This window comes from Periplaneta americana, chromosome 2 (genome assembly GCF_040183065.1).
Source record: "Periplaneta americana isolate PAMFEO1 chromosome 2, P.americana_PAMFEO1_priV1, whole genome shotgun sequence".
NCBI classification, from domain to species: Eukaryota; Metazoa; Arthropoda; class Insecta; order Blattodea; family Blattidae; genus Periplaneta; species Periplaneta americana.
Window position 1 is genome coordinate 197,727,907 of NC_091118.1, and position 18,754 is coordinate 197,746,660.

At 33.4% G+C, this 18,754-nt stretch overlaps 1 protein-coding gene across 1 annotated transcript in view; it reads right to left on the reverse strand.

The window, feature by feature from the left end:
- wupA (wings up A) overlaps nt 1-18,754 on the reverse strand; it is a 187,420-nt gene that overhangs the window by 118,849 nt on the left and 49,817 nt on the right. Inside the window, exons 3-6 of the mRNA XM_069819299.1 lie at nt 16,105-16,122; nt 12,241-12,369; nt 11,334-11,457; nt 6,864-6,964 (exon numbers count right to left, since the gene is read on the reverse strand). Coding sequence (XP_069675400.1) covers nt 6,864-6,964; nt 11,334-11,457; nt 12,241-12,369; nt 16,105-16,122 — 372 coding nt within the window. The remainder of the gene's footprint in view (nt 1-6,863; nt 6,965-11,333; nt 11,458-12,240; nt 12,370-16,104; nt 16,123-18,754) is intronic.

Here is an 18,754-nt window from a genome sequence, read left to right on the forward strand (position 1 = left end):
GAACTTTTATACTACTGGTCTTCAAAAGTATTTCAGAGTAATGGAAGCTTAGCAATTCTTTTCCTGAATCATAGAGCCATAGTTGCGTTAACCGTTCGAAATCGGACCAATATTCGTATGATCGCCCTACACAAATTACATTTGACTTCATGTCACGAAATTGCTTTGTGCAAAAACTCTGACGCAATTCATGACTCTCTTGAACAAACGGAAGTCAGAACTTTCCAGTCTTGAAGGAGACTAAAGGAATTAATGAACAAAATAATAATTGGTAGAGGAAAATTAATGGCTTTATGAAAACACTCTTTTGCAAAGGGTCATGAGCTCACATATAACTTATGTGAACTCCTAGGCTATAGGAAACTTGTTTCACTCTGTTGCATCGTCCCATTTACAGGACTTAGAAAAACTGTTAAGAAGTATTTAAGGTTTATTACAGAAATATTCAGTTGTACATTCTATACAAATTCAACGGACCGAATATGATACTGGGGAAATTTAACAAATAAACACAAAATACACAAACATTTTATCATAATAATAATAATAATAATAATAATAATAATAATAATAATCCGTGGCTCTACAATCCGTGAAGGGCCTAGACCGACCAGCCGGCTGCTGGCCTCACGCCCACATGTCGAAGCAGAGGTGGACGATCATCCAACCAGAATGGAGGTATCGTGTGGTTAGCACGATGATCCCCCCAGCCGTTATACCTGCCATTCGCAACTGGATTTCGCTACCTATCATAGCTCCCCAAGTGCATCACGATGCTGGATGGACACCGGTCCCATACACTGGCCGAAATTCCATGGGAAAATTTCTTCTCCCATGAGGACTCGAACCAGCTCGCATTCCCTAACGCGAGTCCTAGGCAGGATGCCTTAGACCGCGACGCCACGGCGCGGGACAAACATTCTATCATTTCCCTCGAATTTCAAGACACAAACATAAATATCTCCAGGAACCAGTCTTAAAATCAAGTGACTCACCTGAAGTGCTGAAGGTGGCAAGCATGGAACTATAGAAGAAAGATATTCAACTGATGCATGGTATAAGATATTATACACAAACAATAAGGAGGCAGGCTTTGGAATATTTAGCACAGAATTTTCGCATTATACACACTTGGAAAAATATGCAAATAATTTTGATCGAGAACTAATAGAAATAAAAACAGCTCCACTTAATGTTTTATACAGGCTACATATAAACAAAAAATTATAATTCTATGAGATTCAAAAGCAGCATTAGAGAGCATATCCAATAACTACAAAACATCAGAAAATCTACAAGATATAAAAAAACTGTATAAACATCAAATCAAGAAATTGTCTTCCAATGGACACCATCCCATGTGAGTCTACTTGGCAATAAAGAAGTTTATAAATTAGTTTATGCTCGACCATGCCGAAATGTAGTAATTATACTCCTGGTAGCCGTCCTTTAATGCATGTCATTAAAGTACACCTACTCATTAAAGTACAGGTGTTCAGCCAATGACAACTCAGCTTACAGGTGTTCAGCCAATGACAACTCAGCTTACAGGTGTTCAGCCAATGACAACTCAGCTTTGTACCGTTATAAAACCGCAAGTATCGATTATTCTCGGATATGCAATCGAAAGAGAATTAGCGAAAAGTCACGGAGGCTGGAAATCCAATACTGTCGCAGAAGATTATGTTCTGTTACTATAATAATTAGCGTTAATTGTAAATAATATTCAAATAAATTCAATTTGTCATCTCGTTTTTCAATGTCGAATTCAATAATCAAGGTTATATAAAGTTTAACGGGATTACGCAAGGTCAATGACATTATTGTTCCTCGGAAAAAATCAATACTTTCGCGTCTGCGCACATCTCACAATTCACGACCTAGAACAAGGTCACTTCCGATCTTGTCAGATACAAATAAAATTTATACATCTGAATAATTTCAAGTTAGAAATATGGTCGAGCACAAAAAGCCGTATGAAACTCGCCTATAATGGTAATTAAGAAGCTCGTATGAACAATAACAAACTGCCCAATATGTAACATCATGTTAAACTAAACTTCGATGACAGGAAGAATAACAACACTGAAGCACTTTATTGGGAAACTAGAAAAGAATGATGCAAAACAACTTATCTGCCATTCGACGACGACGACAGTAACAACAACTATAGATTGACAAATCGAACTGAAACCCTGACCGAGTTACTACGTGAGCGCTGGCTGTCTTGGGGAGGAGCAAGTGAGAAAGCACGGGGGGAAGAGAGCACTATGCACTATGTACTTGCAGGTCCACTCACAGTTTGTCAAACCTGCTAACAAAAGCATTAAAAGGTTGACTAGCTGCCTGCAATGCTAGCATAATGGAACCTTCTTCGCCGACAGTCGAGGCAAAAATGAAGAATCCGTTATTGTGGTAATACTGGAGAGTGGTTCTTCTATTGGTCGCGATGCCCACACACACCCTCTCAGATATTTACGTGGTGATTGGTGACTGAATGACGAGGAGCGAGGGAGAGAGAAGAAAGAAAGAGAGAGATTCCAGAAGTTGGCGTGTTTTACGGGGTTTCACTTGAAGTTGTCGAACTATACAACATTTTTATACACAACATGTATTTCTGTAACTTACTTCGAAACGTATAACTCAGATCTATATGTACGTTTATGAAATTTTTCCTGTTAAAAGTCATCAATATTGTGGAAATATTAAAGATGGTAATTACACGTTAGACAATAATTTTAATGTAGTTACTTGCAAGTATACGGTGACATTTGAGTGTACTACATCAGCAGCTATGTAAGGTACAAAATTCACAAACTACGAGTGTCTATTATAAAAGTGTTATGAAGGTTTCTTTTACATATATTAACATATAGGGAATTAATTACTGATTGTCACAAAGAGGCTCGATTAAATAAATGAAAGGTGGCGATATTTTCAAAATGGGAATAACAGTGTTGCATCATTTGAAATCTGCGTGTTTGCTGGGGCCGAGGGACCTTACAGGTTCGCACCTCCAAGTCCTTTTTGGCCACTTCGTACTCAAGGTCGTATTTCTCGGCCTCTAGAGTGCCGATGCGCTTGTGGTACCCATTGATGATAGACTTGAGGTTGGCTGGAGAAAAGGAATCAGGCAAGCTGAAGTCAATACGTGTTGGAGGTTGATTTTTATGGTATGTGAAGAGACAGAATTGTTGATATTGCCGAGAATAGTATCAACACTTTGTTTTTATAAAACAATTTCGCATGAGGCGTAAGAAGCTGGAGGAAAGTATGAAATATCAAACCCATCTCTCACCCTTTTAAAATAATGATTTGATAATTTTATTACATTTTGCTACTTAAAAACTATTGAAAATTACTACGAAAATCCCGAAGGCTTAAAAAAAAAAAACAAAACAAAAAATGCAACAGGAAATCGATTCTGAAAGTGACAGGCTACAAGAAACAAAAATTGAAAAACAAAATCAATCAGGAAAGAAGTCATCGCCAAATATTGCTAAATCTAGGTCTATAAGTGCAGTTAACGTTATAATGAACATTCTCCATTTATCATTAAATTCTCACCAGTTTATGATTATGTTCTTCATACAAAATAGAAAAAAAAATAGACTTTACTTTTGTATTACTGGGACACTTCTCTCTCTTTCGTATTTGAAGTACAGTGGTTTCTCCTAAGTTCGACAAAACGGAATTGAAAGTTCAGTCCAATAAGGGTAGTGGGTGTGGCAGGTGAAATGAATACAAATTCTTATTGGTTATCCAACAACGAATACAGTACTGTACTTCTATTTCCTACCCGCCCCGATACTTGTGTATGCGCTTCTAGTACCACAGTGGGTTTCGACAGTTCCGTCTCACAAACGGCACAATTATCAAATAGAAAAAGAAGAATTCATTAATTTAAAATCAGTGATAATATGGATGTCCTAATCAGTAAAATATTGTTTTCCTTCAACAAAAGTATCACTACAAGACACAGAACGAATTCCCATTCAAATGGCAAACCCATTTCTTAGTGCCCGTATAGGGACGTGTCTAATTCTCCTACGTAAGCAGTCGAACTATAGGTTGTCGAACTTGATTTCTGTCGAACTTAAGAGCTTCCACTGTAGTTGAAGTGTGCACAAATGTAACATTTAAGATCAGTTTAAAGACTAGGAATTCTATGAAAATATACGATTGAGTGACTTCGTTTGATATTTGTTTACTTTCCTCAACACATGTTTCGATGGCATACTATGATTTAAATCTCGATTTAAACGACATGAAAAAGTAATTAAATATTCAATAAGTTTAAGTTATATCCATTATTTTGTGTTACGAATGTGTAATTTAATTTACTTTCCTACTTTCAAAATATCTTCTTCACAGACGTGATATATTTTTATTAAATTAAATTAAATTATTAATGATACATTTAACGCGACAATGCATTCGACTTAATTACGTATATTCGTATTTAAACACCATTAAGCTATTTCCTTCTTCATATCTGCAACGATAAAAACAATGCATTATTAACATCTACAAACATTTCTTCGAAAGAAATATTCCATATTTATCACGAATGAAGGGTCACAATTAACATAAAATGTTATATAATTGCAGTTATTTAAATGCAAATTCACAGTGTTAAGAATCCGAATTCGCCATCTGTAAATGAAAGAAGAAGAAAGAAAATATGCAAAAGCAACATAAGAAGGCTGTTAGGTATCTTAGGTAACTGTTCAGAGACATATTATGATAATATTATTATTACAACATATATACGTAAGAAAACTGCAATTCCAAGTTTATGGTTTCTTCTCTCAAGACATTAGGGACTTAAAACGTTACTGTACAAGGAATTATCTTAAAGTACAGGGAAAATTGTAGTCGTCTTATTTATGTATGAAATAAAACATTAGTAATTAGATATTAAAGAATTAATTATTTTACTTTATAGGGAAGGGCAGTTGTCTTCATTATTTATAAGACAAAAAATTTATAAATAAATTAACGTATCAGGTAAACTACTAAATTCAGTTCGCACAATGTGAAACCTTACGTATTGAGACGAAATTTTATGTACTTAATTTTCTATATGAAATATCCTCCTTAGATTAATTTTCTAACACAACGATGTAAATTAAATACTGCTATAAATATAGCCTATATTTGACAAATTAATTTGTATCATAGTATACTAAGCAGAATATATATTGTGGATGCGAATTATAATAGTGATTTCAGATATCGGAGTTGTATTGCATCTACAATATTAATGATGTTGCGTGTTCGATAAGAAAGCAAGATAATTATCGATTTGGATCGAGTTTCTTTAAAAAGTGGTCATACCTCTTGTTGTGTCACCTAATTCTACCATAATCAGAATATCAATTCTCTCATTTTCTGATAATAAATCTTGTTTTATATTGATTTCATCAATAAAACTGCTTTCATAACATTGCGACAAATAACATATATCAACAATTTAATTGTTTCCACAGAAACAATATTACATACAAGAATAGCTATAGTCCCGTCGCTTTAATTTCCGGCAGCCAATCGCGTTGCAGGTCGGCTACATTTAAACGTGTGCGTCTTGTGATTCGCTGATGAGGACGTTATTCACTTCTTAAGGCTCGATAAATATTTAGTATAATCGCCCGCCATTTTGGCTCTTTCGTTGGCGTTCGCAGAAAGCACACGAAGACGTTATTTGCCGCTCAATTATTTGCTGAATTACAGTGCGTTTGATTTATTATCATAGGAGCTACGACATGATAATGTTTAACGGTGTGGCAAATAGATTCCTCGTGTGGTAGCTCGGCAACGAAAGAACAAAAATGGCTAACGATACTATCTACCTAGACTTTATAGATCCTTCACTTTCTAAGACGTAAGCAAAGATGAGGAGTCACGCCGGGAATAACAGCGTCGCGACTATAAGTATTAAGCTAAATCCTTAAGGGACGGAAGAAAATATTAAACCAATACTGAATATAATAAGAAAAAAATTAAACGCCAATTATTTCAAATAAAATAATGGAGTTCACGTAAGATCAGTTTCTATAAAGCTAATGTGGTTGCCAACTATTACCAGATATTACCAAATCAGAAAAAAATCACAATGCTATGTATGTACTGAAAAAAAATTATTTATGATTGACAAGATAATACGGTTTATTTTGTGTCGCAACATAAAATTTACTGGTCTGACCAAGCAGTCAAGTAAATGATTCATGGGACATAACCTAAAAATTTGTTTTGTTTGCCCACATCAAATGATTAGAATTAGGCCTATGAATTCCGAAAACCGAATCCCACTTTAAAATGTATACTATTTGTTTATTTATTAATTACTGCTGTAATATTTATTTATATTAATATTATTAATTATTTATTACGTTCTAATTTCAAATAATACTCGTTAGTAACTTTCGTTTAATGAAAGTTGGCAGCTTCTTTAAATGCAAATGATGCTGCCAATTTAACAGTTAGAAAGTAACTGCCAATTGTTGTATTTGTCAGTACTGAAATTCTAAACAAAGTTGGAAAACAAATTCAATCTGGCAACTAGACATTCACGGTAATCCATTATAATGTGTATTAACAGGGGAAAAATAATTAGGTTTCACTATCAGGGTATTAAGTAAGAAGACCTGGACTATAATCGTTTACATTTTGTCATTAAACTGCAACATTTTTGCAATCCTTCCCCCTCCCGCCAAAAAATTGAATTATTTATATGATCAATTGTGTAATAATGAATTGATAGAAACCTGAACTTGGAATTGCAGGCTACATAGAAGGGGTTTCGCAGTTACAGATTTTGTCACTGGTAGAAGAGCGCGAGAGGATAAAAGAATAAATTCTACCTCAAAATCTTTCTTTTTAACTGCGTATTCCAGATCGAACTTAGCTTCCTCCAACGAGTTGATTCTCGCATGGTAGTCCTTGAGCACACGTTTAACAGTTTCTGTGTCGGACATACACACAGAGGAAAATCAGTATCAGACAACACAAAATGAAAATAAAACGCCTTTTCTTTCACGGAGGATGAACAAGTCGCTAAAATTATCACATGTAATCAGCCCCTAGCGTTCTGACTCTTATAATCGCATTTTCTTTCACTACGACAAATTAATAGTGGTTAACATTCGTGCAACATACGAATAAACTGGAACTGGTTATTACAATTCTTCATGACTTTAAGTATATGTGTGCTTAATTTAGGATACTCTGGACTGAATAACTTTATGATATCTTTACTATGTTAACTTTTGTAGTTTACCTGGCTGACTGGTTTCGAAGTGGCATCCTTCATTGTCCGAGGCCTAGTGAAGGATACCATCGCAGAAGTTAACATAATAAGGATATCATAAAGCTGTTATTCAGTGATTATAAGTGTTAAAAAAGTGTAACGAACAATGAATGATACTCTGGAATTATAGTTGTGTATTTTCAAATGTTAATTTTTATGTTTATTAAATTAAATGATTTACTTACTGGTTTATTAAACTTATTTCTGTTTATGTCATACATAATAATTATATTCGAACTTTGTTTTATTTTTATGTAACAATTACCAAGTTAATTACTACATCTCACTTACATTGTACTGACTCCCCATATATTGCCCTATAAAAACAAAAAACTTCAATTTTATTTAGTAAAATTCTGTGAAATTACACTTTTGTGTGTATAACTTACAAAAGATAACAATAAAAGCAATCCCAGTAACCTCTTACCTAATTAAATAACACCATTTTCATGCTTCAACCATTATAAACAAGTAAACATTAAATTAATCTCTTTATCTAAGAGTACAAGATAAACAGTTATTTACAGTTCTTTCAGAAAAATTAAGTGCCTGCAATTCCTTAGTACGTGCTTTAAATCCCACTCTACTAGCTGCACCCTGCTTCAAGGTCAACAGTAGCAAATAGAAGGTTAGCAGATTATTCTTACAACTAATGTCTTCATTCTATTCCATTATCATAAAGGTTCCTATATGCTTTTGTTTTTAGAAATGAGCATAGTTACCGGTTACGAAAATAAGTATAAGAAAAAATTTGTTATGCGATGGTGATTTTGAAGATACGTTAAGTGTCAGGCACTTTCTCTTTCCGCAAGAACTGTAATGTTAAATAAGTTTAAAAAACACAATGCTCTTGTAGTGAAAGAATACAGTCACTGCGTTATATTGTATAAGATTAATTCGATGATGTTTGAATAAAGGGAGATAAGTCATAAAAATGAGTTTTGAGATAAATGAAAATAAAGTTTCGGAACGATATTGAAAATAATTTTCTACTCAAATAAAACATAGCAAATACTGGTATTATTTTGATTTTTGTACGCCCACGTGTAGTATTTAACTTGTGCATTCGTCTGGGGAACAAAACTCCATTTGCACAAAAAAAATGACAATCCTCATTTACCCGAACACCATAGAATTTGCAGTGATGGACAGTATCTCGTATATCTGAAGTGAATGTTAGGTATAACAAACTTGATCGTACGATTTAACCAAACTGAAAATACTTACACATCAAAATGTATTCAATAGCGTACAGTTGATTTATTATCATTTCTATTCGCTTACGATATGTATAACATAAAATGTAAAGTAAATAAGATCATCAAACAATACATACAAAAACATGAAATTGTATTTAATGGCATACAGTTGAATTGTCACGCTATCTTCTTAGGATTTGTTGAAGATAAAAGTATTAAGTAAATAAGATCATCATGAAAATACAAGGTATATCAAAAGCATGTAGGGGAAGCTCAGGAAATGAAAAGGACCTGAAAACACGCAAAAAAGTTCGTATAAACATATGATCAATGTCGGTTAGTTCTTTAGTCAGTCATTGTTTGTGGTGTACATAATATCTGTGATGATAAAGTTTAATTTACAACGTACAATACTTTTTCCTTATACAGAAACTTATAATTTCTACAGAAAGTGCTCAAAATGGCCAAAACGAGCTCTAATACAGGCTTCTGAGCGCTGCATCGACTGTCTTATTCTCCCCCATATTCCAGGCGTCTGCAGTATCTGCTGACATCCTTCTTCAAGTCGCCGGCGAAGAATTTTCACGTTGCCAATAGGGCTATTGGCCTTTAAATGACCCCATAACTATAAATCCAATGGATTGAGGTCGGGAGAACGAGCAGGCCAGGATGTCGGTCCCTCACGACCAATCCATTTATTAGGAAATCGTTGATTTAAAACTGTTCTAACGGCAAGAATAAAGTGAGGCGGTGTCCCATCATGCATGAAGCACATGCGCTGAATTAAGTTCAGTGGAACTTCTTCCAACAAAGCATTTAAATAATTTGTTAAAAGTCGCAGTATGATGCTCCTGTCAGTGTTCCAGGTAAAATGAAAGAACCGATTAATGTGTCGCCAATTATTCCAACCCAAAGATTAATGCTGAACTGTTGTCGGTGTCTTGTTTCCAAAACTGTTTAGAGATTTCTGTCAGCTCATATATGAATATTATGAAAGCTCTGCATTTCATTTCTATCAGCAGGTGGCTTTGAATTCAAAACAAATCAACAACGATTTGAATACAGAAGAAAATTAATTGTGGCTTGTTTATCATCACAAATATTATGTACACCACAAACAATGACTGTAACTAAAAAAAATTAGCGAAATTGACTATATGTATATATGAACTATTTTTTTTTCAAGTTCTCTACCAATTTTCGCAGAGCTATCCCACACGTTTTGATACACCCTATATACAAAAACTTTTTTTTTTGCCTCTCAAGTATGTTAAAACAAACCTTGCAGAATGAAGGTTCACTGGTATCATTCGAATCTGTTATATTTCTCCTCTTTCAGTTACGCTATAAAATTGGTATGCATTACAAAAATTATAAAAATATATTGCACATTCCACATTTTAGCTGATGCATAACTATCACCTCTATGTAGATGTTCAGTCTGAATTGAAGCGTATCATACTTTTGGGTGGAATTGGTGAAAGTGAGATGGTATTTGGTGATATGAATCCAAGATTTGTGGAATTACCCTACATCGCCTTACAGTTGGTGAAAATCTTGGAAAACACTCAGGTGATCAGCCCAAACGGGATTCGAACACACCGTCTGAGCTGTTTCAGTGACTCTAGATATTTAGTTAGTCTACTCAACGATTTTGAAATAATGATATTTCTGGTACCTATACCAAAATAAGGATTTTACTTGGGTAAATAGTGGTAATAAACAGCGTGGAAGTGAACCCTACATGTATGTAACAAAAAAGTGGAATATCATATTGATGGGAAGTCCATAGTTTTCTTATAAAAAATGTTTTTCCCAACTGTCTAACACCCTTTTATTCGGAAACTACTGCGAGTAGGGTCGTGATTTTTGTTCATATCGATAGAACATCTAATAAGGAATAATTTATCCCTCTGGCGCATTTCAATAGCATGGACTAATTTCAAGCCACTGAACGTTGCAACCAGCTTGTAACATTGTACCCAGAAAGGGAGGTGGGAGGTAGTTCACAAAGGCAGACAGACTTGAGTTCGTTTATCTCATATCTCTGTATTACAAGAAGAAAGAGCAGTGTGTCAGCGGCGATGTTGCTAGACTGTTGAAACTCCCAACTCAATTTTCTAATTAACCGTGCATTTAACCACAAAATGTAATATAGGTTTCCTATTCATTTAAGTGTACCCTATCACCCCTTTCAATCTGCAGGATTATTTCACTTCCATTCTGTATATATGAGGGATTCGGGAGTAAAACATGATAAGTGATGTTTCAGTGTTTTGAAGTTAACTTATTAGGTAGATAAACATTTATACATGCAACAGTTTGGATAGTTATCAGGGAAGTAAAATCTATATACTTCTGCCATCTGTTGAGATATTGGAAAACTAACTACTGCATTAGACGCTGAATGTAAGATACCATATTATACGCTACAAATATCATTTTAACTAAAATGCCAGTTACCATGTTTTACGCACAAACCCCTCAATACTATATAAAATTAACACTAAAGTAATCAACCTATTATGATTGTTAATTTTTAGGTAACGGATCATATACACGCAGAGATACTGTTTTGTGGCGAAGATATTATCTCCGACCATAAAACAGTATCGTACTGAAGAACGAAACATTTATTACCTAGTAGAAACTTGGATAAATGCAGGACACAAAAAACTAAAATATGACAATGTATTTAACATAGGTGATTTAGGGATGGCTGTCTCTCCTTGAATGTTTTGTTTTTTAATTTATTTTATAAATACCGCAAAACACACACACTTCTTATATTCATGATGAATATAATATATCACTACCCTTCTTACCTTCGTTTGCGTCATCTACATTCTTGGCCTTTCCGCAACGTTCATCAATTATCCTTCTCCTTTCAGCGGCCTTCCTTTCCTGCTCCTTTTTCAACTCCTCGGCGGCTTTCTTTCTCAGCAGCAACTGTACAGAGATTATGCGTTTATATTTTGCTGACTATTGCACTCTTACTACTTCATACTACTTTTGACCAGTAAAACGGTACGAAAGAACATCTTTCAACCAGTCATGGCTGCTTATCACACAATTTTAGCATTTGTTTAATTTTATCGCTTCCCTAGTATTTGTTTGTTTTATCACTACCCTAGCATTTGTTTCTTTGTTTGCCAACATTTCACACTGCAAATTCTTTATGGTACTATAAAACGTGCTTTGCGATCGTAATTTGCTTCCCACATAAATAGTTTACTAAAAATAACGGCTCCGTTCAAACATTTTGATGAAGGTTACATTAGTGAAATAGATATTAATTGACTTACTAAAATTCTATTTTATTGTATTAAAGTACTATATTTTTCTAATCTTTATATACTTTCTCCTGTTTTTATCACCTTCCTACCATTTGCCAACATTTCAAACTGCAAATTCTTCAGGGTACTATAAAATATGCTTTGCGATCGTCATTTTTTTACACCATAGATAGTCAACTGAAAATGGCGGCTCCGTTCAAACGTTCTGGTGAAGCTATCATTAGTGAAATAGAATTTCAGTAAGTCAATTAATATTATCCATACCCAAATGGATCAGATTGTACTTATATGATATCGAAAGTAGCGGAAACATGTGTATCTCTGAATATTACTTGAAATCGACTTTTTTTCCAGCATCACAATGCTTTGTATTTACTCGTACAATGAGAAGATTAAACATTAAGCGCTGTGGTAAGCAATACAACAAGCCACTCACCCTAAGCTTCTTCTTCCTCTCTGGGGTCATGAAACCCTTCTTGGCCTTCTTGGCTTTGGCCGTCTCCTCGAGCCGCTTGCGCACCTCAGCGCGCTTGCGGTCAATTTCGGCCTGCTTCTGCCTCTTCGCCTGCAAAATTGGACATGTTAGTGTTCCAGTATACGTGTAACTTGAAACACCTTACATGCAGAATGTCCTACGATTGTGCTTTAACAGAATATATTAAAATATTTGATTTCTCTAATCCTAAATGTCAATATTAAATAATTTGTAATTTAAATTTACAATATCAGTGAATTAACATTTAATAAAGCACTCAACACATAAACATTTGTAATTTTACTATATAAACCAAATAATACTTTTATTTATTTATTTTATTTATTTATTTACTTATATTTAATGTGCTGTACAACAGCCAGAGGCCAATTATAGTTCAGCACAAACAATGTAACAAAAACATTGGCAATAATATACAATAAAAGTACAAAGAAATAATTAAATTAATGGCAATTAATTAAAATGATAATTACAAATGAAATAATGGAATCATATAAAATATAATGGAATCATATAAAATTTTAATAAATAATAATAATAATAATAATAATAATAATAATAATAATAATAATAATAATAATAATATAGAACTTACCCAATTGTATACATCGATTAAAATATCAGTATTAGTAATGGTAGAGCATAACTAACAAATTTTGATTACGAACTCAAAGTTACAGGTCTGATCACATATATTTTTAAAACTGAATGTTTAAGGCTTAAGTAAGTTATGTACTGGAAAGTTACAAATGGAAGTAATAATTACTGTATCAGTGCGATCTTCACAAAATTAAAAATCCAAGAAGAATACGTCTACTATCTAAATCAGTAGTGTCAGAGTTGTAAGCTCCAAAACCGGTTGTGGAGCTAGAGAGTGCAGTCGGAGCGTGAACTTGCTTATATCTGTGGAAATATCGGAGCACGGAACGAGTCATTGTGGAGCGCTCCGCTCCGTTTAGTCCCTGTCTGACAACGCTTGTCGTAGTTATTAGACTTTCGATTACCATTTCACTGGAATGGGTAGCTGGGTTATACTATACTATGTTACATAATGTCTGACAGGCGATATAAATATTGCAGGCAGAGGAGAGAAGTATAATTATTGCTATTCAACCAATGGCAGAGGTCTCATTCCACGCTTGTCTTGAACTTGGGCGGAGGTAAAATTCTTCAAACCGCTCGTGGAATGAGACCTCTGTCATTGGTTCAATAGCGATTACTCTTCTCTCTCTTTCTGCCGACAATATTTACATGGCCCTGTCAGACATTATGGAACGAAGTATAGGTCTAAGCTCCAGGATTCGCAGATCCAGAATGTAGACGCCCAGCTGTAGGTAATAAAAGCAATATGCTAAATAATTTTTAATCGAAACAGTGCATATTTTAGTCTCATGTAACGCACGTTTTATATGTTTTATGACAATTTAATCTTAACGGCTTCTACAGCGAATAGGGATTATAAAGAATGGACACTGAGCGAATTTTCCTGTGTTTTATTTCTCTGTGCGCCAGCGTTTAGTTCTACTTCCAAGCGCTAGAGGTTAGTATAATCGAGCATAGGCTAAGATAATAATTGAGAATAGAGTTGAGACACAGGATTCAAACATCGCCTACCTTATTGCATAATCCAGTAACGCTTTGCTTCAAATAAATTCAAGTTAACAGCTTTTCCTTATTTCTCAGTGACGAACTAGTTGTAATAATATTTTTTTTTTATATTTCAGATATAATAAATTATATTATAAAATAATATAATATATACTAATAATAAATCTGTATCCGAAATTTTCCTGGTAATTCTCGATTTTCCAAAAATAATTGGTCCTAACATATACAATTAACCACCCTGAAACCGAAAATCGCTTTTTTGAAATTTTTGTTTGTATGTCTGTATGTTTGTTACCTTTTCACGCGATAATGGCTGAACGGATTTCGATGGAAATTGGAATATAAATTAAGTTCGTTGTAACTTAGATTATAGGCTATATGGCATTCAAAATACATTATTTAAAAGGGGGGGGGGTTATAAGGGGACCTGAATTAAATAAATCGAAATATCTCGCTTATTATTGATTTTTATGAAAAATATTACATAACAAAAATTTCTTTGAAAAGCATTTCCGATAAGTTTTATTCTTTGAAAAATTTTGATAGGACTGATATTTAATGAGATAAATGAGTTTTAAAATTAAAATAACTGCCATCTAAGGCGGTGTATTGAAATAAAAAACAAATGACTTCGTCTATAAGGGGCCTTGGACACAACAATCGAAAGCTATGAAAGATAGCCTACAGAGAATGTTTCTGTGTTTGTATGAAGTAATATCGGAAGCTAAATTAACCGATTTGTATAATTAATTATTAATTCACCATTGGAAAGTGTAGTTTCTCTAGATGGACATAATGCTATAATGTTATTACAGTAACTTCTGAGTGAATCGAGGACAGGTAAGATTAAAATAGATTCTTATGCACAGAAACCTTAATAGGCTATTCTGTATATTCGTTTCCTGTATTTCCTAAACTAATTTTTATGACCAAATGAGTGGTCTCTGGATCAAAATGATCGCATTTTAATTTTTTAATTAAATTTAAATTAAGTAACATAATAAACGATTTATCCTTCTATCAAACACAAATGTTCCCTGGATCAAATGTCCTATTTTAATTATATAATTACTTTATATTTATTTCTAACGGGTGCACCGGAGCGCACGGGTACGACTAGTACATTATAAAATTAAGTATCAAATTCGTTTAATATTTGTATATAATATAATATAGGTATATGGTTTTACTTCTCGTAAGAGTTTTGTTTTTCCATTTTCAGTGCTATCAAATCATTACATATTTGAATTGTTGTTGGGGTCAACGTCTCAACTCTCATTATAAAGGAACTCTAGAGTCTAGACATTACAGTTAATGACGGATTTATTATTTTATGGATCCAATTTATTTTGAGTACATAATGTACCTAGATGTATTAATTATATGTGTTATAATTATTTCGCTGTGTCGACTGCTAGCTGGTGTGATGTTAGCGCCAACTCTAGGGAGAAAGCAGAATCTCACGCTCTACCTGGCTTGAAGGTCATTGAAATCAGTCCGGCTACATCAAAGGTACCGACGCGAAGTGTCCATTCTTTATAATCCCTATTCGCTGGCTTCTATAAGTTAAACATTGTGTTTCAAACGTTGTTTATTGTTATTTGATATCTTGTGTAACGAGTGCGTTACTTGAATAACTTGAATATAATCTCAAAAAATAAAAACTGAAACTATTATTTTTAGAGTTCGATTTAGAAAAAATAACCTTTGCACTAAAACTGAATAGAAATTAAAAGCTCCACCATTTTGAAACGAGTGGATATAAATCTATATTGAACAATTTATTATTAATATTTCGGTGTATAAACTTCACTATCATTTGTTCATCTTGTTAATAATTAAAATGTAATGCACTTAATAATAAATTCTTGATAAAATGTTACGAGAAGAAATAACATTTAGCCATGTACATTTTATAAGAACTGTTAAGCATCTCGTATCACGAAGCCGTATTGTTTGACACCGGCGAATAAACATAACTGTAAATAGACTATCACATACTCATATATAGGTATGGATACTACAGTAGTTATTTTGCTGTTCGCGTCAGTATCAACATCCCTAAAATCTAATAGAAGTGTGTTTATGGTCGAAAAGTGTATAATTAATGCTGTGAATGTGTGCTGGAGAGAAGTAAGGTTCATCTTCTACTGCTGTGTAGTTAGTTTTACGTGGAGCATGCTGTACATTACGTGCCTCTTCGATGCGCTTTCTCTGTAAAAGAAACAGAAAATAAATTCTAATTAATTTTCGTTTGCTGAGTATTATAAATACATAACTTTCTCTTTAAAAAAGTCATTAATACCAAAATATATTTTTGGTATAAAAATAGATGCCATTTTTGTTTTATTATTATTATTTTTTGGAATATAATATACATATAAGACATATTATATGAAAGAAAATATATTACAATTGTAATATTAATTATTATATAAAATAGATTCATATACTATTTTATTAAATTAAAAAAATAGATCACTAATTTAAAAAAAATCGTTAAATTGGCATAGAATTTATTAAGTGAAAACTAAATATTTTCTCAGTTAAATAGCAATATAATAAAAGCATTATTTAACATAAAACGCACATTAACCATACGGTTAAAATTTTTGTTTGATGAATTATAAGACAAAAAAGCCACTTGTCAAGATACATATTAAGCTTAAAGCTGTGACCAAAATCATGTAGTAAATAGGCTTTGTAAAGTGTTTTTCGACTTAAAAACACTTTAGCGTTTACAAAATTGTAACATAAAAATTAAAATTGGCACAAAATTTGCACAAATTTTAAATTTTACTTAATATGCTTTCAATGCACTAATGAAATAAAAATTGTTACGAAACATAGCAGAGGCAGCAACAACATAGACAGAAAATATTAAAAATGTACCGTACGGCATGACAAAAAATAAGGCTTATATACAGAAATATAGCAAATATATACACAATTCATTTACAAAGTCAACAGCATAGCGTGTTGGTCGCTCAAATACGGCTAAAAAGAAAACTGTAAAATACGAAAATAACAAAATAATAATAATATCAGCTTAAAATAAAATACATACAATTGCAACACAGAAACAACAATACTCCTGAGGCCAGCATGACAGCACGACATAGAGCAAAGGAATGTGGAGAGGTTAGTAACAATCATATCTTACTCTCTGAATCCTCTTCTCGTTGAAATCCTCTGCGAATATCGTTATTCAGCTAGTTTGCCGACAATATGTAGTGATGGCACTATTCTACAATGTCAGATATTATATTTTTGCGTTACCATAGAACTGATGTAAAAGAAATGGTTTCAATTTTGAACGAGCCGATGAAATGCGTTTTTGACAATGGAGGAATCAAACAGAAATGTAAGTAGGCCTAAGTTGCAATTTTTTGAAAGGTTGAGGAACTGCTGTTATAATATGGCGGGACCCAGCTTTTTGAATTCAAATTCAACATTTAGATCGTTGTAAAAAGATCGAGAATATTACTGAAGCATTTTATAACTTACATTAACTCAGGTATAGCATAATATGTTTTACACAATATAAAATTAGGAAAAACCTGTCATAATCAGTTCAACTCCAACGCAGAATTATATTTGCATAACGTTGTAATTTGGTAATTTTCTATGACACGTCGTTACACATATAGACCAGTTGTTACACTAAACTTGGAGTAGTTGTTTAAGCAATTAGCCTATTCGAATGAGCTACTGTTTATTATATATTCAGTTATATACAGTGTAATTATTGTATACAATATTTTATTGTTATTTTCTACCCCAAAATCATTAAGAATGATGAATATTTGATGAATATTATTGGTTTCTTTTCTGCATTTTTAAATTATCCTTGCACAAAAAACGGATGCTATCTGGACAAAATTATTGTTTTTTTTTTTTTTAATTTTATTTTAGTAGGTTATTTTACGACGCTTTATCAACATCTTAGGTTATTTAGCGTCTGAATGAGATGAAGGTGATAATGACTGTGAAATGAGTCCAGGGTCCAGCACCGAAAGTTACCCAGCATTTGCTCATATTGGGTTAAGAGAAAACCCCGGAAAAACCTCAACCAGGTAACTTGCCCTGACCGGGAATCGAACCCGGGCCACCTGGTTTCGCGGCCAGACGAGCTAACCGTTATTCCACAGGTGTGGACAAAAATTATTGTATTTTAATTACTTAAGTATAATTGCAATGAAGAAACATGTTAAAAGGAATTATTCTTTTATCAAAAAAGGATGTTCCCTGGACTAAATGATCGTATTTTCATTATTTAATTATCCACTTCATAGTTTCATCTAATATTTTATGAGGTTGTTACGACCGAGATATCTATTGTTAATTGACTTTATATAATAGGCCATGATTGATCTAATATGTGTCTTCCGCTCAGAGAAGTGGAGGTCGCGGTTTAGGAATGGCCCATAAGCCACAAGTTGTGCTGAAGATGTTGCTTTGCGAATTATCCAGTATGGAGCGTTGTGGAGCCTACTGTATATGGAACTGTTACCGCAGGTAATGTGACCATATTCCTCGGAGTCCAAACTAGGACCAAATGGGTAACTACTCGATCAGGTACAAATATTATAATACACGCGGCATAACTGCTTCTTGGTTCCTCTATGCTTCTGCACTTATAGGTGCACCAACTTTTTTTTTAATTAGGTTATTTTACGACGCTGTATCAACATCTCAGGTTATTTAGCGTCTGACTGAAATGAAGAAGATAATGCCGATGAAATAAGTCCGGGGTCCAGCACCGAAAGTTACCCAGCATTTGCTCATATTGGGTTGAGAGAAAACCATGGAAAGAAACTTGGGTTGGATCCCCCTTTAATAGGTT